At 45.9% G+C, this 25,873-nt stretch overlaps 1 protein-coding gene across 1 annotated transcript; it reads right to left on the reverse strand.

The window, feature by feature from the left end:
- Positions 1–1,349: 1,349 nt before the first annotated feature.
- On the reverse strand, positions 1,350–25,547 carry LOC138590776 (NLR family CARD domain-containing protein 3-like). Its single transcript, XM_069661133.1, has 8 exons — positions 25,541–25,547; positions 25,192–25,452; positions 23,160–24,963; positions 22,876–23,049; positions 22,608–22,781; positions 2,644–2,798; positions 2,449–2,538; positions 1,350–1,909 (listed from the first exon to the last, which is right to left on the reverse strand). The coding sequence occupies exons 1-8, from the start codon at positions 25,545–25,547 to the stop codon at positions 1,389–1,391; spliced, it is 3,186 nt and encodes a 1,061-aa protein (XP_069517234.1). The 3' UTR covers positions 1,350–1,388.
- Positions 25,548–25,873: the final 326 nt, after the last annotated feature.

The raw sequence follows: 25,873 nt of genomic DNA on the forward strand, positions 1-25,873 counted from the left end.
AGGTTAGCGAGCACGAGGCTGAGGAAGGAGAGAAGAGCGAGGAAGATGTGAAGACTTTGTGCTGACAAAGAGCAGTGTACAAAAGAGTGCTCATACCTGCTACCACCAGAGGGCGCTACAGCCATGGTGAGGATCCTTCCATGGGTGAAACCACCCCTTCTTTGGGGGGTTGTGTTCCCCCCAATACTGAGAAAATACCAATCTGTGTGTTGGCAAATGAAGCGCTCCAGTCTGTGCAGGGTTGCCAGGTTTGTGGATTTCCCTCAGAATAGAGGTACTTTTGAATCATTGCTGCAGGTTGATGGGTAGACCTATATTCAGGGCCGGCTCAGGGCACAGGTGATATAGGCGGTGGCCACGTTCTGGGGGGCGCTGGCTTGAGCCTCAAACGTTTTGAATGCAGCCCCGATGTTTAATATAAGGCTACAGCTGATTGACACCTTCACTCCCAACCTTTCTCTCTGCTCCGCTCGCATGTACCGTCACTCTGCCGCTCTCTCTCTCTGTCTTACTTTCTCGACCACTCACTCAGTGTGCCCTTCCACATATGGAAGGCCAACCAGTTCAAAAATACCTGAATTTTAACACTTAAACAACACGTATTTCACGTGTATACAAGTTACTCTGAGAGGAGCGGAGGGATGCATTCAAGTCCAGGTGGAAAAAGTCAAACTTGATCTTTGCATGGAGGGGAGGGTAACAAGTGTTTTGACGTACATATAATGTATGTTTTGTTTAATCAGCTCGAGAGGTGAAGCAACATGATAAGGTAAGATCAGGAAAAGAGAGACAAGGGCGTAATAACAATAATAATGATAATAAAGGGTTAACTATCAGTTTTACCTTGATATATGTCCTGATGCTTCTTTGGATTTTCACTGTCTGTTGTCTTTTCAGTTGCTGATCAATGAAGCAGTGAAATGACAAAGACTGTCACCTTCACTACCTTTATACAAATGAGCACCTGAACGCAGCAGCACAACATGCTAACAGTATCTGAGCTTCTCACCCTGAACTTAACGTCAGGAGAAAATGGCCGCTGTGTTCATGTGGTGAATGTGAGCTTCATGAAAGTGTTCCAACATTTGTGTCCATGTGGTCTCACACAAAGGGTCACCTGTTACAAGACAAACGTCACACGTGTTCAAAGTGACGACAGACGACATGAAATGATTTCCTTCAGGATCAAAGGTCAAGATTTTATTCAAATAAACGACGACATCGTTCAAAATATAACAGAAACACAAACGAATCAAAATCATGAGTTCTTTTTTACAAGTAAATATCTTTGAGTTTTTAATCAAATCAAAGTGACGAAATCAGACTCATTAAAGAGTTTGAGTCAGTGAACAGAGTCAGTGATGTTCAGTCAGCAGAGTTTCTCTCACCTACAGAGACAACGAGGAACCAGACCAGACCCCAAACCCAGGATACAGAGGTTCAGTGAAGGAGGTGCTGAAGGTGTGGAGGTGGATCAGTGTGTCAGAGGAGACTCTGTAGAAGGACAGAGTGCCAGCAGGACAGTCCACATACACTGCTGCTCTACCAGAGGAGGAGGAGGAGGAGGAGATGTTTGTGTGTATGTTATTGTGCCTGACAGAGTAACCTTTATCAGAGCAGATCAGACTCCAGGACTGATCATTCCGTCCAAACACACATTTATCTCTGTCTCCTCTCCTGCTGATTCCTCTGTAACTCACTGATACATAAACACATCCTCTCCACTCGACCTCCCAGTAACAGCGACCAGTCAGACCAGTCCTACACAGCAGCTGAGGCCAGATGTTAAATCTGTCTGGATGATCAGGATATGACTGATCCTCCCTCACATGTGTCACCTTCCTGTTGTTGTCAGACAGTTTGAGGTGTCTGTTCACTGTGTTTGTGTCCACTTCCAGCTCACAGGCGTCTGATGGAGAGAAGGAGACACAACACAGCTGCAGGTTATCATCTGTTCATTCAAAAACAACTTTACTGACAGTTTCTGAAAGTCAGTCAAACTTAGATTTCATGTTTAACTGTGAATATTTGGCAGCACTGAAACTCAACACTGCAGCTGTAATGAAATGAACAGTTAGTGAACATGGCAGTCAGGATGTGTGGAGCCCAGGATAAGAGCACAATCAAGTGTCAGTAATAAAAGTGCAGCACAAAGAAGCTGTGAACCATCTGCTGTCTCAAACTGTTATTAGGTCAGAGGTCACATGAAGCAGAAAGATCAGAGCTGGAAGAAACACAGTGAATGTTCTCTGCACTGATAATCAAATGTATTGATTCTTTTATTGGATCCTGCTGTTCACTTTGTTCACTTCGTACATCTTTACAGCCACACTGACAAACACAGAAAGTTAATCCTGATTGAAATTCATCTTCAGTCAGACAATTACAAACACTGGAGCCCAACATGAGCAGCTGTGTTCTCATGAAGCAAAGTTCAAACACACTCACACTTCCTCTCATCAGGTTTCAGTCTGTGCCGTCCACCATGGTCCAACCTGGAGGAAGAAACCAGATCAGAATCTACTTCATACAGCTTCACTCACATCCTCCATCAGACAGCAAGGTCACCAGTTAGAGACAGAGAGACAGCTTCTGTCTGTCTCTCTGTCTGTCTGTCTGTCTGTCTGTACCTCAGTGTCTCCAGTCTGCAGTGTGGATCCTCCAGTCCAGCAGACAGCAGCTTCTCTCCTGGTTCTCCTGGATGATTGTAGCTCAGGTCCAGCTCTCTCAGGTGGGAGGAGCTTAGAGCCGAGGCCAGAGAAGCACAGCCTTCCTGTGTGATCAGACAGCCTGACAGACTACACACAAACACACACACACGCACACACACACACAGACACACACAAACACACACACACACACACACACAGACACACACAGACACACACACACGCCCTCGTCATCGTCAGGATCACCCTGGTGGGCGAGTGATCCTTTAGCCTGCATGCCCCCCCGCAGGCCCCGTTCCTCTATTAAAATGTGTCTGATTAATGCAGATCTGTGGGTAACAAGGCTCACATATTGAATGACTTATTTTAAGGGACAGTCTGTCTCTTCTCTTCTACACTGAAACCTGACATAAACAATGTGTTGCTTTAAATGAACTGTGCCTCATGGACTGTTCAGTTATTGGGACTCCACGTCTCTCAGGCCGCGGTGGAGGTCTCACTGTGGTGTTTTCATTGATCGACCTCCTGGTCCAGCTGCTCAGTTTGTACCTGAGTTCACTTTCTGACTTCTCTCATGAAGCTGGACAGAGCACTTTTAGCTGCTGGTTTAACCTGCACATTGATGATGTCACAATCTGTGGAGCCACTGAATTTCTTAATATCACTGAATCTTTGAACTTCAAGCCACATGTTTAAAGCCCCGCTCACAGGAGGGCTCACACCTCGGACCTTCTTCTCTGGGATAGATATTGATGATATCGGCTGTGAAGACCTACTGATCAGTGATCATTGATGTATTTCCTTTGATCTCTGTGTAACTGATGACCTTTCCTGTCCTAATAGAACACTGCATGCCGGCATCATTACAGCAAATACAGCGACCAGTTGTCAGCACACCTCTGCTGTGATTTTAATATAAATCCTCACATGTTGACTTTTTAATGCCGTCTTTTAATGATCATTGCTCCACGTTACTGGACAAAGAGACACCTGTAAAGGTGAGGACACGGGCTACCTGCTGTCAGTGGATAACAGAGGCTGTCTGCTGCCTGAGACCTCACTGTCACAGGTCTGAACGTCTGTGGAAGTGCATCACCTACATCTTAAAGATCTCTGGCGTTCTTTTAAAGGAGCAGGACAGGAAGCCTGGACGGATTATTTTGCTTACCTGATTTCTTCATCAAAAATAAATCCTAAGATTTCATGACACTATTTAAATCTTTGTTTCACCACCGCCCTCCACATCACCATGTTTTACTGCTGATGACTGCAATACCTTCCTTTCCTTCTGTGTTGATAAAGTGATGACTATTAGGTCCAATATGCAGCAGAACTGTCAAACTGCAGTTTGTGGCCTAAATAAAATATAAATAATAAATGTGGATACAGATATAAAAATAGCTCTGTATAAATATATATATTTATATGTAAATAAAACTAAACATGGCATGTAGATGAAAATAACTAATCAGTAAATGAATGGTAACGTAGTGGGCCTGATCAGCTGTTAAACGAGGTGCAGCCAAAACAAACTGGAAGGAATCGACCGGCCCTGATCGAGCGCACCTGGAGCAATTAAAAGACACACACAGCATCACAGGAGCAGCACAGCAGGAATCAACAAAGAGCACGTTAACAAAGGCAGCGTTCAGGGAAAGTTGATCCACAGTGCAGGACCGATAATCTACGAAGAGGCAGCCGGTAAGACGCTGAACTTTTACAACTTCAGAGACGGTCTGCTGGAGTGCGTGCTGCTGCTGCGGTGCCGGCTTGAGCTCGCACTAGCTGCGTGTCACTCACAGAGTCTCTGTGTCAGATGAGGTCTCCTTATTGTGTCTGTTTGTTTAAAATCTACTGAATGTGGAATTAAATATGTCCGATGTTGTTAATCGTTATCACGCAGAAGCACACACTCAAAAAAACAACGAGGGCATTTGTTTGATTAGTAAACTAGATATATGTTCATATAAAATGAGTTTGTTGTATTTATGTACATTAAATGATCGGTTCGTATTCGTTGGGAATGACAAATAAGAAATGTGGATTAATTAATTTCTTTAATGTCAATCCAATGAGAATGAGGTCAATCAAATCAATAACTCTGACCAGGGTTAGCTTTTGCGCATGCTCCACGCCCACCGGAAGCTGAAAAAGTTTGTTGAAGCGGGATTCGGATGTGTCATGGATGTGGACTGACCGAGCACCTGCCCCTGCTCTTTCACATTATCGTTGGGCATCCTCGATAATAAGGGTAAGTCATTTAAATATATTCATACAAATCTGTTCATTGCTACAGGGTGATTGATAAATAAAGACATTTGTCAGTTGGGTGTTCTCGCTCAAACACGTATTTCCTCATTCGTGTTTTTCACAGGTAAGGCTAGCTAAACGTTGCTATATCTAAGTTAGGTTTTCTTTATGTACAACCCAGGTACATTATCTCTCAAAATGTAAAAATGCCTGCCACTGAACCGCGCTGCAGAAAAGTTCATCTGTAACTAGCATGGTCAATGAATTTAGCATTAGCATTCATTTCAGTGAAGGCATTAGCCCTTTGGTTAATGTGTTGCGGTGTACCCATGTCGTAGCCTCAGCCAGGCTAGCACTCTGCATGGGGGAGACATGGTGTGGGGGGTGTTCCAGGATTTAGTCGTAGCCATGGTAAGTCAATAAAGTTAAGGTGGTTAAGTTTCTTTAGTCAGTCCTTATAAAGCTCAAGTTATAGCACAAGACGTATCAGCGGACCCGTGTGTTGCGTTTATGCCGAAGTATTAAACCTGTTCATCATGTTTGATGCATCTTTCTATCGACGTTTTATAACGGCTCGTTGCGAGCTCGGCTGAACAGCTGAAATTAACTCCCTGCCGCGGTTCGGAGCTGCATCTCGGGGAACTTCACAAAAGGCCGAGTAAATCCTGTCTAAACCTTTTTGTCACAGAGACGCAACACTCTCCATGTGCAGTATGCACATATTGGCTAAAGGAAAGTATTGGAGGATATGATGCCATGAAAGATGTGATGCAAACGTTTGCTCTTATCAAGCAAACTGGCCTCACTAATTTATTGTAGGCTGAAGTGCACTGTATTTCTCTGGGGAAATAATTACAAAGAAGCAAGATACATTTGTTGTGTCTATAGCAAGTTATTTTCCTCTGTCTGTAACATCACATTTGCACATTAGTGGAGTATTTGGTCTTCATGGGTCACTTAGTTTTCAGATAGCCAGCTCTGTTCACTTTGAAAGAGGAACATGTCCTAAATATATTAGGTGTGTTTGTATGCCCCAGACTGTGCACACACAAGAACTGTTAAATAATGACAAATCAAATGCAATAGTGTTGACCAAAAACGAGGATATGGGTAATTTGATACGTAGTTATTCTCTCTTCATTGGTCGTGCAGATGTAGTGATCAAATGGTTAGTAATTCATTGTACATCCATCCTGTATTATGTATTCTTGTGATGTTCTAATAGGATGAGTGAAAAGTGCATTGTTTATGTTTTTCAGATTGATAAGTTCATGTGCATATCAACTGCACCTCTGCTGTCTGCATTCTTTGCTGAGCTGGTCCGGTACTCATCACGCATGATGGAGTTTTTTCGACGCAAAGGTGGGGTGGCTGGAAGAAGAATCAGACATCTCATGGTGGCCATCTCCAAGGTTTGTTCCAAAATGGGCAAACGGACTCAACAGGCTCACTAACTCCACTGCACTTAAACAGGCTCCTCTGAGCTGCAGTCACATCTACACCTGCGAGCTGTGGTCTGTCAGCTCAAACACTTTGATTGTAGCAACGATCATAGACTATAAAAAAGGAATTCTGGTGCATTCAGGTGCACCTTTTAAACTCTGAAATCTCCATCACAACATCAAAGCGTGCGAGATTTCATGGTGCATTTAAATGCAACTGGTAAACTCAAATCTATACTTAAATGGCCATGAAGGTTTTTAAAAGTAGTTTTTATTTTATTTTCTTTTATTAAGATTCATCTGTCGTCACCTTCCTGTTCTTTTACTACAGCTTTTTTTAGTGACCACATTGCAATGCAAAACTGTAGACTCAAATATATTCTAGCCCTCACAGTTCCATAAAATCTAAAATGATCAAATTATTAGCAGCAATTGTTATCAGCAAAGTCCAGAATATTCTGACTGAGTGACTCTGGCTTTTCTGCCTCTGCATTGGTGACAGCAGCGGCCAGAGGCATTATGTTTTCAGGTTGTGTCCCATTCTTGTGAGTGCAATATCTCAGCACTCTGGTATTATATTTTCGGACTGTCCCTACATACTACATCCCTACAGACTTCATCAGGCGATCATACTGTTCACTCTTGCTTCGGTCAGAGATGGGGAATTAATTGGTAAAATTACAGTGAACTTTTTGGTCCTAATGAAAAACCACCTTGTGTGTGTGTGGTTGCCTCAGTTTGTGTCTGATGTGGTTGAGATTGTGTATCGATGTTGAGAGACCAAAGTATTGTCCTACCACACAATAACCATACTCAACACTTAGAACTTGCAGTTTGTTATGAAGACTGTCTTTTGTCAGGATGACACAATACATACAAGACGAGCATGCATCCTTGTGCATCTACCTGAACGGAGACCATGAGAAACTTGTGAAGGATCACATGCTGAGTTACGTAAATACAATAGGTGTGACAAGGTCACATATACATATTTATTCACTTGATATGTTAAACTCGCAGCTGAAAATAAGGGTGATGAAAATGATATTAGAAGGCAAAACATACATTTTAAAATCCTGAACAGATAAAGCGTCATTTTTGTCCTTCACCTAATTTGGCATCTGTTAAACAAATCAGCGTTTCGATGTCTTAAAACACTGTCATTATGAACCGTTTTGTACAGAGGTTTTTGAAAGTGTTGTGAAGAAAATTATTAAGAAATTTGCATCAAAGCAGCTGCTATATTTTTGATTGTCTGTCACGTACTACATTTCCATGGACTGCAACAATGACTATTGACCTTATTAATGTGATCTTTTCCAGATCCCCACATTGCAGTCAGCACATTTAATATGGTCTTTCCTCCAGTCTCTTGCCACTCTTTATCTAGACTCAGAAAATGTATTTGTCTTATTTTACTCCACAGGATACAGACACAGAGGCCAAAACTTCATGGAGCAAACTGTGATGGGAGTGTATGTCATACAGAAGGAGGGTGCGGAGCCTGGAGATGTACCAGAGGGAGTTGGTGTCCTGATTGAAGGTGTGGAGGTCTTCAGTGGTTTGGAGAGCATTGTGGTTGCTTGTGCTCTGTTATTTGGACTGATGTACTGTTTGAACCTAAGCTGGTGGGTACCAGAGCTCAAATGCACTTTCAAAGTTGTGCATTCTTCTAAATCTGGATGGGTACAGGTTGTCATCAAAGGCACAGTTCTTGAAAAACAAGCTTCAGGAGTGAACAAGTCCTTGTCCAATCCCTGCAATGCAACTTTCAAACACACTTGTCCAAAAGGACTGCTTCATTTTTTCCTGTTAAATGGACCAACTTAGATTGTTGTCTCTATGGTTAAGTCTTCCACCTCTGTGTTCAGGTGGAGCAGACACACAGCATTGTTTGATATTACTACTTGTGATTTATTTTTTGCAAAGCACATTTGTAAATTGTCTTAAAACGGTTTTGAATAGCATTGTTGAAAAATAGTGATTTGCCAAAAATATTTTGTAGGTTCCAAAGTCTATCGCTGTGTTCCTCTAATTGTTTTTAAGAAGTTTGCCAAAAGGCACAAAGATATTTTAAGGCTGTTTATTGATCAGTCACAATTATTATTTGGGGAAATGTATTCTACTTACATTTCTGATTTTAAAGTAAAATCTTGTTGCACATACAGTGTCAAACCTTAAATCACAGAATTGCTCACATTTTGGAGCACTACTTGAAAACTGTGTTAACGCCACTACGGTTAGGGTTACACTGCATACATTGCACTGAGCTGAATGGTTCTAAATGTGCCTGTTACATACTATAGCGTGTGACCAGGAGATGCCGAGGTCTATATGTATATATATATCTATATAGATCCAGGTGTCACATTCACACAGAAATGCATAAAAAGTGTGGAAGGTTGCTATGTGTTGAGCTGGACATTCATCAGTAACTTGTACTCTTATCCTCAGGAATCTGTCATGTAACCTCATTCTGTGTATTTTCATCCAGTGGTGTTTGGAGTTGTATGTGCAGCTGAGAATCCAGAGGTCTTACAAGTGGGGAGGTTAGATGGATAAGGATAACTACTTTGGGGTAAAAATAAGTAGTTTAATAAGTAGAGAAAGTCTCGGATATGAGGAGTGGTCAAACTCGCGCCGGTGCCCGGACGCCCCCCCCCCCTGGGGAGGGGAGACCCTTTAAATGAGAGGTGACAACTTCTCTCCTCCTCTTGCTTCTTCCCCTCTTGTGCTACACCCTGCGTCCCGGCCGCTGACGAGCGCCTCCGCCTCCCCCTTCCCCCGTAACTTCTTCCCTTTCCCCTTTTTAAGTTTTGCCCGCGAGTAGGCCCAGAACCTGCGTGCACTCTGCCGTGCTGAAGACCTCGCATGTCAACATTGCTCCAGCATTAGATCTGACTGCTCAAAATACAGACTCTAGTTCTCCCGGTGCTCAAGCCCCGGTGCTCGGACAGAATCTCAGTCCCGAACCCAGAAGACGCATTCAGCCTCCATCCGGCTCAGGCTGCAACGCAGGACTGACCGGCAGGTCATCATCTAGAGAGACCGAACCGGCCTTGCGGCGCCGCTCCGAGGGAACCCGGGTACAAGCCCGGCATCAGATGCTTCGAACCACTCCGACCTCATGCTCTCCACACGCCTCATCTGCAACGCAGTTGACCCTCCTCACCCTCCGAGTAGGTCTAACTTTGGTTTTACTGTATATTGGGGTTGATGCTTTAGTCACAGATTTGTTAGGAAGGTTAGTATAAGGTTTTGGCCGATATACCTCCTAATATCTCAGCTGCTACACTTCACTCCTTTGAACAGGTTTTAATCCATCTTTCATCTTATTCATCCTGTTATTCACAGGCCACACCCAGTTCATTCAGCTCAAGTCCTTCACATCCGTCCCCTCCCCAGTCACTACAGGTGTGCCCCAGGGCTCTGTCCTGGGGCCCCTCCTCTTCATCACTTACCTCCTCCCCCTTGGCCATATCCTCCGCAAATTTAACATCCGTTTCCACTGCTTTGCGGATGACACCCAGCTCTACCTCTCCTGCAAACCGAATTCCACACTCCCACCCCCCTCCCTCTCCTCCTGCCTTTCTGAAATAAAATCCTGGTTCACCTCAAACTTTCTAAAATTAAACAGCAATAAAACCGAAATCCTTCTTATCGGCACCAAATCCACCTTATCTAAAGTTGACAGTTTCTCACTCTCCATTGACGACACCCCTGTTTCCCCCTCCCCTCAGGTTAAGAGTCTGGGTGTCATCCTCGACAGTACTCTATCTTTCCAATCACACATCAATAACGTCACCCGGTCCGCTTACTTTCACTTACGTAATATCAACCGTCTCCGCCCCTCCCTCACTCCCCACACCTCTGCTATTCTTGTCCACAGCCTCGTCACCTCCCGCCTTGACTACTGCAACTCCCTTCTCTTTGGCCTCCCCCAGAAAGCCCTCCATAAACTTCAGCTTGTCCAGAACTCTGCCGCCCGGATCATCACCAGAACACCTTCTTCCCACCACATCACCCCCATCCTACAGCAACTCCACTGGCTCCCAATCACCCAACGGATCACCTACAAAATCCTTCTGTATACTTTCAAATCTATTCACAACCTCGCCCCTCCTTACCTCTCCGACCTCCTGCACATTGCCACTCCATCCCACACCCTCCGGTCTTCCTCCTCCATCCACCTCACCGTACCCCCTGCCCGCCTCAGCACCATGGGGGCTAGAGCTTTCAGCCGCTCTGCTCCCCAGCTCTGGAATTCCCTCCCACCCGACCTCCGAAACTGCACCACCCTCCCGATCTTTAAATCAAATCTCAAAACCCATCTGTTCCGCCTCACCTACTCTCCCCAACTCTAAGCACTGTCCCTCACCCACTCCTAATGTATTTTATCTGGTCTGTTTTACCCTTGTTGGTGTTTTTACTCTTGTTTGTGTTTTTTGTACAGCGACCTTGAGTGTCCTGAAAGGCACTTATAAATAAAATGTATTATTATATTATTATTATTAATCATTTCACGTTCATCACCATATTTAGTTATCTCATGTATGTTTAGTAGTATTAGTCAATAAATTCTTCATTTATAAAGTACTGATTCAAGTGTCTTTGTGTGTGTGAAGTACTAAGCCTCTGTACACCGCGAAACGAACTCAATTCTAAACTGTAGCCACCTTCAGATTATGAGACTGAATTAAAATAATTAGGTAATTCATTATATATTTTCCCTGTTTTGTCAAAATTGGGTGGTGCCCCGTTAAATACCTATGATAGGTTAAGTCTTTTAATTAACTTTAAAGTTAACTTCTCGTCAATATAGAGTGCAGGCATTCTATGACGAGTTTAATTAATTATTAAACAATTAATCGACCGATTTACGCTACAGTATTTTGGTGCCCCGTGTGAGGCCGCATTCACAAGCTTTTATACTTCATACACACAAAAGATCACTTTTATTTAACAATCAGAGCGACTTCAGGAGCTGTGTTGCGCATCACATGGTGAGACTGAGTGCTGAGCTGTTACCATAGTAACGAAACAAACAGAGTCAGCTGGAGCTACGTCACGATCAGCTGCGAGCAATAACAAAAGTCCGCTGTTAAGAGCCAGCGACTCATAATATTTAGTTAGTCACGCCAAAATTAAGTTGAACTAATTGATTGTCCTGCCTGACAAGATTACAAGTCACCAAGCTGTTGATTGTTTATTCACTTTGGATAACTTATCGAAGTGATCACTGTGTGATTTTGCATGCATTGTCAGTGTTAGGAGTCCCCTGCACTGTAACCTGTTAACAGGCCTAAGAGTTGTTTTACCCTCGTACCACGAAGTGTCTGGACGTGCGGACAAACGCTCAACCGCTTACCGCAATGCTAAAGCACTAGCATAGCTAACTAGTTTCTTTGCAAGTCGTCCCAACACGGCTGGGGGATTTATTCTCTGCGCACGTTTAAACTGCGACAGAAAGGAAGTGAGACTTAGTCACTGTACATTTGAGTTGGGTGTGGTGTTGCATACTGTCTCGTTCACGCTAACACCAGCAAGGTGTTGAGCGCCTGTGTAGGCAAAGGTAAAGCTATGCTGTTAGCGGCCGTGGTAAAGCCTCATACACACACAAGCTGTTCAAGGCTTGGGCGGTCCTGAACTTTGACAGGATCGCCATTTTTGAATTGTGGGTGTCACCCCCGGAAACTGATCGATCTCCCGCCGAGGAGGCAGTTCCGGAGTTTACCCACAGCGAGCTCCCCCTGCTGCTACGAAAGCAACATTTGTTTGTGCTAATTAGCATTAGCTGTTAGCCGCTAACCGGAGGCCCTTCCGGAACTTATTGATCGCGAGCTCCCCCTGCTGCTACAAAAGCAGCATTTGTTTGTGCTAATTAGTTTTAGCTGTTAGCCGCTAACCGGAGGCCCTTCCGGAACTTATTGATCACGAGCTCCCCCTGCTGCTACGAAAGCAGCATTTGTTTGTGCTAATTAGCTTTAACTGTTAGCCCCTAACCGGAGGCCCTTCCGGAACTTATTGATCGCGAGCTCCCCCTGCTGCTACAAAAGCAGCATTTGTTTGTGCTAATTAGCTTTAGCTGTTAGCCACTAACCGGAGGCCCTTCCGGAGTGTATTGATCGCGAGCCCCCCTTTTGCTGCCACGGAGGTAGCATATGTTTTGCTAATTAGCTTTAGCCGTTAGCCGCTAACTGTAGCCGCTAAGATAAACCCAGTTTAAGCTTTCCCTTATGTGTTAAATGCTACATTAGCGCCGTTAATCGTACCATTCTTGCTCGGTTCCTATTTTACGCTGTTTGAGTTTTTCTGATGCCCAAAATCCCCTTTGTTGTGCATTCTGGTTCACTGCAAAATAGAGGTCTACTGTGTTTACTGTTCGTGCCATCCCATTCTGCCTGCGGTCACGTGACTGTGTTACCTGTCAGTCTAGTGTAAAGAGAATAAGCGCCCCCTCATGAGTAGTGAGCACTAATGCATGAAATAAATACCATTGGTTACCACAGTTACCATTGACAAGGCCCTAGCTAGAACCTTAGGGTGTATGGTTTTTAATTTACTGGCCCAGTTAAAATGAAGCGACCATGATTTTGATCAGATGACAGGTAAGTGGCAAACTGAGCAGCAGAAAAACGCACAGGTTAACCAAAAGTTAACCGATTCAGAAATACAGCACGGTCAGGCGGAAGCACGTGTAACCGACTTAGAAGAACAGTTAATCGACGTAGGAACACAGCGGGATCACGCCGAATTGCGGCTAAGCGACTGTTCCGCAAGCAACAGTGCCGTATCCTTACGCTGCTCCGCAAGCAGAAGCGTCATCTTTGAGCCCTGCTCCGCAAGCAGCAGCGCCGCATCCTTATGCTGCTCCACAGGCAGCAGCGTCAGCTTTGAGCCCTGCTCCGCAGGCAGCAGCGCTGCATCCTTACGCTGCTCCACAGGCAGCAGCGCCATCTTTGAGCCCTGCTCCGCAAGTAGCAGCACCAGATCTTGGCGCTGCTCCACAAGGTATACCTACAAGGGAGTTTGACAAAATTTCCCGTAACCTTCCAAGGTTCGAGCCAAAACCTGATGGTACCCATGAGACCGCCGCGTACCTCAAAGACATTGACTATTACTTGGGAAGGTCCCCACAGGCAACAGTGGAGGATAAGAGATACCTCATCAAGGTGACCTCGAGCCGTGAGGTCAGTGAGTTAATCGAGCGGCAGCCAGCCCATGTTTGAAGCGACTATCCCGCGCTATGCCAAGCCATGATCCGCGAGTTTGCTTATCTTGAGGTAACCACCGGCCTGACAGCGGCCTTGGCTGTAAAACAAGGGAGACAAGAGCATCCACAGTTGTACTACTACCGGCTTCGCAAAGCCTATTATGGGGCCAAGAACGAACCTAACATGGAGGAAGACCCAAACTTTAAAGCACTGTTTGTGGAAAACCTCTATCCAACCACTAGCCATCATTTCGGCGTCGCAGCCTGCCCCAACACATTGAGCAGTTCACAGTTGCGCGAACTGGCTGCCAAAGGTTTTGCTAAGCAAAAAACACCCCCTCACAAGGGCTCGGACCCCACGGTTTTCCAGGTGTCCTATGGCCCAACGATGGAGCTTGAGGGAGACCATAAGGGTGGCCCAAGTAGTGACCAAAGCCACAGGAGACACCCCGCTCCTACACCAAACCGGGCGCGCTCTTTTCAAAATGGCCAACCTCGACATCACAAGCAGGGCTATAGCGAAAGACCGTGCCCATGGTCGGACCAAAACAAAAATTCTCACCGCGACCACACGGAACACTTCGGACAAACCGACTCCCGCTCAAGGCCAACCAGACACGATAGTCACAACACAAAACCTTGGCAAAAACCATTGGCCGAACCGATCGGAGCTAATGGCCCCGTAGATGCGAAAAACACCTTAGCCGAGGATATCTTAGCAGTGATCCAAAACTGGTCTAACCACAGTAAACCCGAATCGTCCTTATGACTAGGCGTGGACCCGGGAGACAACGCAGCCACCAAACCCCCGACAAGGGTTAAACTAACAGCGCCCCTCTTAACCCCGCAGTCCAATCAACCAGAACACCCTCCAATTCCGACACCAATTCCCAAGGACTCAATGTCTAGCCAAAGCAGCAAAGATCAGAACCCGACGTCGCTCGGTAATGAACCACCTGTACCCGACAACGCCGTACTGGTCGTCCGTTTAGATCCTAACGTGCCCCCGACAACCGCCGACGCCGCCGCCAGTCATAACATACGACCATTTCAGCAGCTCCTGGGCGAACTCACCGCAAAGGGTGTGGCTCGCAAGTTCTATTTGGCTACCACTCTCGAACGGGTGCTGGGCTATGAGGCGCTTGTCGATACAGCTGCCGATATTACAGTCATGTCTCAACAGTTGTTCAACCAACTTAAGGACATGATCCAAAAAACGGGACGGACCCTTCATTTGCAACACTGTACCGTGAACGTACAAGCTTTCTCACTAGTAAGCACCTCCTTGAACTCAGTAGCTCTCCTGCACTGGACGATTGGGTCAATGCAGTTGGTCCACCCCGTTTACGTGTCTCCGGTCGAGTCTGTCCCTCTTCTCATAGGCCAAGACTTACTCAGGCGTTTTGAGCCACTAATCGACTATAAGCGACTCAAAATATGGGCACAGGTACGTCAGCCCCTACCTGCCGTAATGCCGAACCAAGCAATAGCGCAATGCTATGCGTTTAACCTGGCCGATCTCGAGCCCCAACTCATCCAGGACGAACAAGGTCCGCAACCAATGCACGAACTAGAGCAAGGGGGGACAAAATGTGACGAATCAGAGAAATCCCCAGCTCACCTCCTCCAGGAAAGCGACACTTTCCTCTGCTTCTTTCAGCCATGGGCAAATGAGGAGCGATACCATCCCCTCATTAAGGGGGGAGTAGTGCTTCAAAACACATTGATGAACGACGCAGTTCTTGCTCTGTGGGCCAACAAGTCGGCAATTGGACTGACTATTTTCCTAACCCTTCAGCGTAGCCAACCTGACCTTGAGTTGGTTACCAAGTCTTGGCGATTTCCTTTGAACACCGATCCGCCAACGGTTGTCACAGCCATGGGCATGTGTGCCCTACGTCTTCAGTGGAACCACCGATCCTTGGTCCACTTTTTTTTGGTTGTCCCAGATTTGCGTCACGCTGTGTTCCTGGGCACCGATGTACTTGTCCAACTGGCGGTTCAAGTCGACATGGTGAACCGCGTCCTGTGGTCTCTCACAGGGCCCAAGCCTAGTGAGGGTACACCCGATTCCGAAAATATGAAGTCCAGCCAGACAATTCCAGACACTTGTGGAGTTATAAATGAGGACGAAATCGTAGCCCCTCCTCTGATGAAAAACATTCCAATCAGGCTTAACATTCAGCCAGGGCAGAGGTTAACACACCCTCATGCCTTCTTTCAACCCTTGTGGGAGTTCTTGAGGCTCGGGCTGTCCTTGGAGGCCACTCCACTCATGCCATCAACTTTAATAACAAACAATACACATTTACCAGGTGTCCGTTTGGCTACGCAAATTCACCTGCTGAATTCAACATATTTTTGAATAAAGCATGTCCTGACGCAAGGTCGCAGGTAGCCTTATCTATGTGGATGACATCCTGATGAGAAATTCCTCACTGGAAGCTCACCTGGCAGAAGTCAACCACGTCCTGCAACAGCTTACAGCGGCAAGAGCCAAGATCTCCCTTCTTAAGGGCCAATGGTGTCGCAAAAAGGTCAACTATGTAGGGTTGTTGATCGGACCGAATGGCATAGAACCCCAGTCCAGTCGTGTCCAGGGAATACAGAGTATTCCAGCCACCACGACCTTTCCAAGCATCGCAGCTTCCTTGGATGCAATTACTCCCGGCAGTTCATTGAACACTACGCCGACGTGGCACGACCTTTAACTGAGCTCCTGAAAAAGGACACAGCCTTTGTCTGGGGTGAGAGCCAAGAGGAAGCCATGCAAAGACTCAAACAGCTGTTGTGTTCGGCCCCTTGTCTCGCCCACCCGTACAAAGACAAGGAGTTCTTCCTCGAAGCAGGCTTCTCAGACCACTGTTTAAGTGCGGGTTTGTACCAAATGTACGACCAAGATAAGCGTGTGGTGGCATACGCAAGCAAAACTCTCCTTGGCCCCGAACTTAAATATTCAGACTGTGAGAAAGCTTTGTTGTCCACAATTTGGGCAATCAAACACTTTTCCAACTACATTGGTGGACAGAAGGTTACCATTGATACTTGCCACCAACTGGTCACATTCCTCAACAGTCAACTCATCAGAGATGGCGTTGTGACCAACGCCCGCATCGCGGCCTGGCTCATGGCCTTACAGAGCTATGACGTTCAGGTTCGATACGCGCAAAATCAGAAGCTGCCCTTAGGCACAGACTTGGCAGCCTGCCAGAACTGTTCAGCGGCTGAATCTCCTCCAGACCCAATCAGGCAAGTTTCAACACCACCTGAAACCACTCGGCATCGTTACTTTGACGAAAACGCCTGCCGAGACATGGTCACTATGTAGATGGTTGTTCTTACCACCATCAAGCACAGCTACAAGCTGGTGTCGGAGTTGTGTGGGTTGTAGATAAACCATGCGAGCCCCGACCGTTTCGGCTGGGGGCCCGAACTTCCCAATACGCCGAACTCGCCGGCGTCCTGATCACCGTAAACATAGCACTGGAACACAAAGTCACTGACCTTGTCATCTGTACCGACTCCAACTACGCTCGCCTTGGTTTTACCTGCCACTTAGCAAATTGGAGACGCAATGGGTTCCTCACGTCCAGTAAGAAACCAGTCAAACATAGAGATCTGATCGTGACATGCGACCACTTGGTCACAGCAAACAATATGAACATCTATTGGAAGAAAGTCCGAGGTCATTCTCGTGTCCCCGGCCAGGACAAAATGTACAACGACCTCACCGACATGCTGGCGAAACAGGGCGCTCTTCAGGGTACACCTTGGGAATTCCAGAAAGAATGGCTTCCCGAACCCACTGATCCATCAATCCTTGTGCTCACACGCCAACAAACTGCCTTACTGGCGTCTGCAGATGCAGTGTCCAATACAGGCAGACCGTCACAGCTACAACCCTCCCGCAGCTTAGCCTGCATACGTGCTTTCCGTGGATCCGATCTGATGGAACAACAGGCCGGTGATCCGACTCTGTCTAAGGTCATTCTTTGGCTTAAAGATGCCAACGCACACTCAATCTTACCGGCTGATTTGAGTGCCGATCGGGATCTGAAAGACCTGATGGCAATCAAGCACAGGCTCAGTCTCGTCAAGGGCCTTCTTGTTTCTGACTCCGCGGATCGCACTTCACCGCAATTCGTGGTTCCACGTAGCCAAAGGGGGATTATGCTTACATATGCCCATGACGCACCGTGTGCTGGTCACCATGGGGTCAAAGCAACATCCACTGCATTACAACAAGTGGCATACTGGCCACGCATGCGGGAAGACGTAACGGCATATGTCAAAGGCTGTCTAGTGTGTTGCCAATTCCAGCCATCAAATCCCAGTCACAGGGCACCCCTCCAACAAAAAGGAGTCACATTCCCCTGGTCTGATCTCCAAATTGATTGGGTGGGGCCAATGGTCAGATCCACTTGGGGAAATAAATATTTTCTCACTGTCACATGCGCCTTTACCAAGTGGATAGAGTGCTTACCCGCACCTACCGACACAGCAGAAACCACAGCATGCCTGCTGGTGAATCATGTATTTTCAAGATACGGGTTACCTGCTCGGGTTAACTCAGACCGAGGGACCCATTTCACTGCCGAAGTCTTACAAAAACTTTGGCAACTCTTGGGAATCAAATCCCAACTACACATCAGCTACCACCCCATCTCTTCAGGGCAGGTAGAACGGGCAAACCGAACGGTGGGTAACATGCTAAAAAAAATTGTGAAGGCCAATCACAAAGACTGGGATGTGAAACTTCCGTTGGTACTCATGGCCATCAGAGCCACTCAGCACGAGTCCACCGGAATATCTCCATTCGAGATGATGACTGTATGACCCTTCCACTGCATCTGCTGTACCAACCTGGTGAAGCTAACATAGCCACCGACTACACCACCCACCAGTACATGGCCGACCTTCATGCTCACTTGAGAGCCACATTTGCATTTGCCCAGCAACAGCTGGAAAAGAGTGCAGAAGGCAGGAAGGCATACTATGACCAGAAAGCTTCTCAACATGAGTTCCAAGTCGGGGATAAAGTATGGTACTATTTGTTCGCACAGCCGATAGGTGCCGTAAAGAGAGCCACAAGGGTCATCTCTCGCAAGTTTCTCCCTCGGTGGGCCGGCCCATATGAAATCGTGGACAAACTCTCGCCGGTGGCTTACCAAATCAGGATGAGCAAAGGCAACAAAGACGCCACCTTAAAATGGGTCCATCGAAACCAGATTAAAAAACACCATAGTCCTGTGGGACTCAGTGGAGACCAAGAGGTCTCCCACTAGGTTCGGACTAGGAGAAGGGCCTGATAAAAGGATAGGGATTCCAGAATGATCAAAAGGAATACACTTGGTGTAAATCTTCACTCCGCATCGAAAAAACCCCCCAAAAAAACAAACAAAAACAAAAAAAACAATTTTTTTTTTAGATTCCGAGGCCCAGGCCTTCGCGTTGTTCATGCACCGATGAGCAACTGATAGGTACCCGGTCAGCCAGGTGTGCTAATTACGTTTCCCTGTCTTGTTGCCAGAAAAATGATGCGGCTGCTGACCCTAGCCATGTACCTGACTACGGCAACAACACAACCAGAGATGATATTACCAGGACCAGCCGCCGGAATTGCACTGAGAGAGCAGGCAGGGTTGTTAATCACAAACTTTCGGACTCAATCCCAAAGAGTGTTTGTCCGTCTCAACCCTATGGAGGTATACAGGAAACACATCATCACCGCAGCAGCAGAAACTAGTTGGACAGGAGCCACCTGGTCCTGAGATGCAATTATGCATGCCACCACCGACACCACTCATATGTTACAGCAGCTAGAGAAATTTACCGTGACGCAGGAAGACCTGAGTGGTCTCCCCAGGCGCTCAAAGCGGTTTGTGGGAGGTCTGCTCACGGCAGCCGCCCTTGTTGGATCTCTGTTCAGTATTGGAACCTCAACCGTGAATGCAGTTAGTTTGAATACGGTTAAAAGGCAGATAGGAGAACTCCAGGCAGAGATCCCTACCATCAGGCAGAGCATGCAGAAGCAAACAGTCAATTTGCAGACTTTAGGTGAAACACTTAAAGGGACCATTCTAGTTCTCAATACCCATAGCGTTGCCCTCAACCAAACTAGGCAAACCATGAACAAACTGCTATTGGTAGTCCAAAAAGACTATGCTCACACTCAGATCGTCACCATGCTAATGAACGACATGCTACGGGAAGTTGCCTCATCAGTAGATAGCCTAGCGATGGGGAGAATTTCTCCCTACCTTGTGTCTCTTGGTCTTGTGGACAGTATTCTTACCAACGCCCTGTCAGGACCCATAAGCCCAGTCCAAGCACACCTTGCTTTCTCCCTGGGAAGCGCCACAGTCCTACATGTCAGCCCTGAGTTCCGGGAAGTTGCCTTCCTAGTCACCCTTCCTGTCATAGACTCCCGTAATATCTATCGTCTGAAGGACGTAGTTAATGTTGGGACCTGGCAGGAGGACACTTATGTTAAAATCGCAACTTTTTAGATCTTTAGGTCTTTTTACAAGGTATTCTGAGCACTGGAACAGACACATGCAGAGTCTGTAAGAGGAAGGCCACATGGCCTGTCCCAGGTTCTGCTGTCAGCTCATGCAGCCTGAACCTCTCCTGAAGTCCTGAGCCGTCAAGAACGGCCTTATTGTGTACTGGGCCGCAGAACGCCACCAGTATCACCCTGCTGATCCCGTGCTGCACTGAGCGTGTTGAAGAAGCTGAATCCAGCAACCTTTAAAGGAGACTTTGCACAAAAGACACTCCCGAACGACGTCTGGCAAAAAGAGAGGAAGGGGGTGAAGATGAAGATGATTCAGCTTCCTGCTGAGCCGGAGAGAGAGAGAGAGATGGAGAAACCCGATTCAAGCCGAATCGGCCACGAGGGACAAAAGCCGTCCTGAAAAGGCCCGAGCGCCAAAAGAGAGCCTGCTGCCACACCCATCAGAGGATCATCAGGTGATACAATTACATCTCCCATGTGTTGATGCTTGATGCTAAATTAACTAGGATTCATGAACATTAAACCTAAAATCTTTTAAAATTAGAATTACTTTTGAATTGCTTCACAATCTTCCTTGGTGCCTTTTAAACTCTCAACTGCTGAACGATGCATTAGTAATTAAATCCCATTTAATTCTAAAACATCAAAGAAACCAGTCACAGATGCTTTCTACAGTGTGGTCCGTTGTCATTCACTTATTGTTCGTCGTTGTATTCATTGTCCCTGTTTATTTGTTCATTAATATTCTGTTTAGAAGTAGTTAAATAAACCATTCATTTATAAAGACCTTGATCCATGTGATGTGTGTGTATGAAATGGTAAAGTCACTGTACACCATGACCAAGAACCTCGTAGCAACCCTGAGATCAGGAGCCTAAAGTCATTAATTAACTAATTATAAGTTTGCAGGTGATGATGGACTGTTAATTGATTGATTGTTGAGTTTGGGCTCACCTTTAGTCACAAAGGACGGATGAAGAGGATAATACAAGATTAATATGGATAGTTACATGTACTATAAATAACGCTAAAGGCTTCCAGATTTAAAAAGCTGCAGTGGGCATGAACTTTAATTGCTTCTAATTTGAGAAATGTTCTGTATAAATTGAATCTGGCACTGATGCTTAATGTGTGTTTTGCAGTGGTTGAAGCGGAGTGTTTCTGTCTGTATTTATAAGCGCATGTGTACATATATTTTTTCTCTCTTTCTATTTCAAAGGTTTTTCACCTGGTTACTGAAAGCTAAATGCTGATCGCTAAATGCTAACTGTTTGACTGACAACAAATGGGAAAGTTAAACATCTTAACTGAAATTAAAAGTCTGAACCTTTCAAAATAAAAGCAGAAAAAAAGACCACTCAAAGCTGCTTTTACACTACATGTCACATTCACCCTTTCACATTCACACACTGATGGCAAAGGCCAGTCTCCAATGAGGATCGATGCACATTCAATTTGGGGTTCAGTGTCTTGCCCAAGGACACTTCGACATGTGACTGCAGCAGTCAGGAATTTAACCCCTGACCTTCAGCTTAAGAGGCGACCCACTCTACCACTGAGCCACAGCCGCCACAGTAATACCAGTAAACTGAGAACTTTAGTTTCAACTGTTTCACCTCTACTCTTCTTGTCACTCAGCAAGTCGCTTAATCCCCTGCAGTCAACAGAATATTTTTATGACTTTCATGAACAGGATGTGAAGAGAAAGCATGGGTGGAGAGGGTCCGTCATGAAGGCCTCTGCTGTGGATAATGTTCTGATGGCTCAGTTTCTCTGTGACCTCCAGAGAACATTGGGTCAGTTTTCAGAGTATGAAGCTGTGAGAAAGAGGGTCAGCACCTTCAGGTGTGAGGGCAAAGTGCTCAACCACAAAATGGTGTGTTGGTCCATTATGGTTGGGTGCGACTCACTGCCTCACCTGAAACTGTTTTAAGTTATTTGTTGTTTTGGTAACGAGTGAAGGTAAGATGGAGCGAGAGATCAGCACACAGTTTGTTTGTCATCAGCAGTGATGCAGCTGCTGTACTGGACTGTTGAGTTTGAAGGAAAGGCTCTTAATTTATTAGTTTATAAATGTTCCAACCATCATCTATTCTTCATTATAGTAGACGTGGGGATTCTTCTCTTTGGACCACTCATGATGGAGTCCAGATGAATATAAGTCAGACTGTCTTAGACCAGCGTTTATATATCCAAGTCATGTTACTGAGCCATGAACATAAACACAATACTGGTGACAAGCTCCTTTGTCAGCTGACCCCTTCAGTATGCTATTACAACCATTTTAATTACAGGGTCATTAAAAAGGACTGAAAAACCCTCAAAGTTTAAATTGTGTTATTCAGTTTCAGCTCCCTCAGTCTAGAAGATCGAGAGCTGAGAACAGAGCTTTACTGCTTTAATATGGCAATGAGCAACAATTTAAACTGAAGTGATTCAAAAAAGGTCAATTTAATTATTGATATATATAGAAGATATGACCTCAGACCATCATTTTCACAAAGTTGCACACTAACCTGAGAGTTTCCAGGAGGCAGTGCGGACTCTGTAGTCCAGCAGACAGCAGCTTCACTCCTGAATCCTGCAGGTTGTTGTTGCTCAGGTCCATCTCTCTAAGACTAGAGGACTGGGAGCTGAGAACTGAGGACAGAGATTCACAGCTTCTCTCTGAAAGATTACAGCCACTTAACCTGCCAAGAATCTCAAGTCAGCCAAATACAGGTGCAATATAAAAAGTCAATTAAAGCTTCATAAGAAATCTTGTAAAACTAGTTAAATCCTTACCTGAGAGTTTCCAGTTGGCAGTGCGGAGTCTGTTGTCCAGCAGACAGCAGCTTCACTCCTGAATCCTGCAGGCTGTTGTTGCTCAGGTCCATCTCTCTAAGACTAGAGGACTGGGAGCTGAGAACTGAGGACAGAGCTTCACAGCTTCTCTCTGACAGATTACAGCCACTCAGTCTAAAGAGGAATCAACAGCACATAGAAGGAAACAATCACAAACAATAGTTGTTATTTTTTCTGAATTAAGTAAAACTACATTTAACATGAAAAGTGATGTGTGCACATACAGAGCTTTGTTGGAGGCTTTGACCACTGGCAGCAGCCTCAGAAGAGCCTCCTCTGAAGCAGAGTACTTCTTCAGGTCAAACACGTCCAGATCTTTTTCTGATGACAGTAAGATGAAGACCAGAGCTGACCACTGAGCAGGAGACAGTTCATCTGTGGAGAGACTTCCTGATCTCAGGGACTGTTGGATCTGCTCCACTAGAGAGCGATCATTCAGTTCATTCAGACAGTGGAACAGATTGATGCTTTTCTCTGCAGACAGATTCTCACTGATCTTTGTGTTGATGTACTCGACTGTTTTCATTGTCGTATGTGAACCACTTCCTGTTTGTGTCAGCAGACCTCTGAGGAGAATCTGATTGGTCTCTAATGAAAGACCGAGGAGGAAGCGGAGGAACAAGTCCAGGTGTCCATTTGGACTCTGTAAGGCCTGGTCCACAGCACTCTGATGGAGAAGTTTCAGTTTACGTTTGTCTCTAAAGATTTTAGAGATCGGGGAAGTTGTTTGTTCTTCTGACAGCAGATTGACACCAGAGTTGATGAATGTCAGATGGACATGAAGAGCAGCCAGAAACTCTTGAACGCTCAGATGGACGAAGCAGAACACCTTGTCCTGGTACAGTCCTCTCTCCTCTTTAAAGACCTGTGTGAACACTCCTGAGTACACTGAGGCTGCTCTGATATCGATGCCACACTCTGTCAGGTCTGATTCATAGAAGATCAGGTTTCCTTTCTGCAGCTGCTCAAAAGCCAGTTTTCCCAGAGACTTAATCATCTTCCTGCTCTTTCTATTCCAGTGTAGATCAGTCTCAGCTCTTCCATCATACTTCACATTCTTCAGTTTGGACTGAACCACCAGGAAGTGGATGTACATCTCAGTCAGGGTCTTGGGCAGCTCCCCTCCCTCTCTGGTCTTCAACACATCCTCCAGAACTGTAACAGTGATCCAGCAGAAGACTGGGATGTGGCACATGATGTGAAGGCTTCGGGATGTCTTGATGTGGGAGATGATTCTGTTGGCCTGCTCCTCATCTCTGAATCTCTTCCTGAAGTACTCCTCCTTCTGAGGGTCAGTGAACCCTCTGACCTCTGTCACCATGTCAACAAACTCAGGAGGGATATGATTGGCTGCTGCAGGTCGTGTGGTTATCCAGAGGCGAGCAGAGGGAAGCAGTTTCCCCCTGATGAGGTTTGTCAGCAGCACATCCACTGAGGTGGACTCTGTGACATCAGTCAGGATCTCATTGTTGTGGAAGTCCAGAGGAAGTCTACACTCATCCAGACCGTCAAAGATGAACACAACCTGGAACTCTTCAAACCTGCAGATTCCTGCTTCTTTGGTTTCAGTGAAGAAGTGATGAACAAGTTCCACCAAGCTGAACTTCTTCTCTTTCAGCACATTCAGCTCTCTGAAGGTGAAGGGAAACATGAACTGTATGTCCTGGTTGGCTTTGCCTTCAGCCCAGTCCAGAGTGAACTTCTGTGTTAAGACTGTTTTCCCAATGCCAGCCACTCCCTTTGTCATCACTGTTCTGATTGGTCCATCTCTTCCAGGTGAGGCTTTAAAGATGTCTTCTTGTCTGATGGTTGTTTCTGGTCTGTCTGGTTTCCTGGATGCTGATTCGATCTGTCTGACCTCATGTTCATCATTGACCTCTCCAGTCCCTCCCTCTGTGATGTAGAGCTCTGTGTAGATCTGATTCAGAAGGGTTGGGTTTCCTGCTTTAGCGATCCCCTCAAACACACACTGGAACTTCAGCTTCAGGTTAGACTTGAGTTTATGTCGGCACACTGCAGCAACAGTTCCTGAAGAAACAAAAACAAGTGATATCAAAGAGTGGGTCCTGCAGAAAATCTCAACATTTAAGTGGCTTTAGAGCTTTTTCTCCCCCATCCGTTTTATGAAGCTCATTAGTGGATGACAAACAGGATCTGATCTGATATAGATGTGTGCATCATATTTACTTCAAAGTTTGGAAATGTAAACTTTCACTTCTTCTTTCCATCATGTTAAATCTGATCAAATCCTCTTACTGCTCTGCAGACGGTCAGCCAGCTCCTCCTGATTTATTCTCCTCAGGAAGTGCAGAGTGATCTTCAGTAAAGCATCTCTGCTGCTCCTCTGCTCCTCATCCTCACCATCCAACGCCTCCTCATCCTCCCTCTGACTCTCTAAGCATGCTGGGTAATCTGAACTCAGAACCCTCTGGACTCTCTTCAGCTCGTTCTTCACAAATGTGACAATGTTCTCCTCCAGCAGCTGGAACAGAATCAGACACTGAACATGAATATAAACTGGTAGAACACAACATGTGATCCATCAGTCGATGGTTTAGCATTTCACCTGTAGTTAATGTAGTTCATAGTAAACAGTGTGTTGTACACACCATGAATATGGAGTCCAGGTCTGTTTGATGCTGCTGGGCTGACTGATCACTGGGAACCTCTGAGCTCTGCTGAACTCTGTGGAGAAAACATCAAGTTTAAGGACCATTAATGACACAGCTGACTGAAGGTGTTCTTACATGACAACATAATGACAGGGCATATATGTAGGTTGTCTAAAAGCACCATTACACCAACATTACCAAGGCCTGAATCCTTGAAGATCATGTCTGAGCTGATTGTACCCTAAGCAGAACAGACTGAGGACTTCCACAACAGAAGGGGGGTCTAATGACAGAAGATGTTAGAGCTGTGTCGGAGGCAGAGATGG

The sequence above is a fragment of the Semicossyphus pulcher genome, unplaced genomic scaffold (assembly GCF_022749685.1).
Source record: "Semicossyphus pulcher isolate SPU_LCO1_2020_fin unplaced genomic scaffold, fSemPul1.0.p SCAF_14, whole genome shotgun sequence".
In the NCBI taxonomy this organism is placed as follows: domain Eukaryota; kingdom Metazoa; phylum Chordata; class Actinopteri; order Labriformes; family Labridae; genus Semicossyphus; species Semicossyphus pulcher.

Bases quoted from the DNA above. Each gene is read 5' to 3' on its own strand.
- LOC138590776 (XM_069661133.1), bottom strand. The intron at 22,782-22,875 runs GTAAGGATTTAA...GATTCTTGGCAG, and splicing joins TGCCAACTGGAAACTCTCAG to GTTAAGTGGCTGTAATCTTT. The intron at 1,910-2,448 runs GTGAGTGTGTTT...TCTCTCCATCAG, and splicing joins GAAACCTGATGAGAGGAAGT to ACGCCTGTGAGCTGGAAGTG.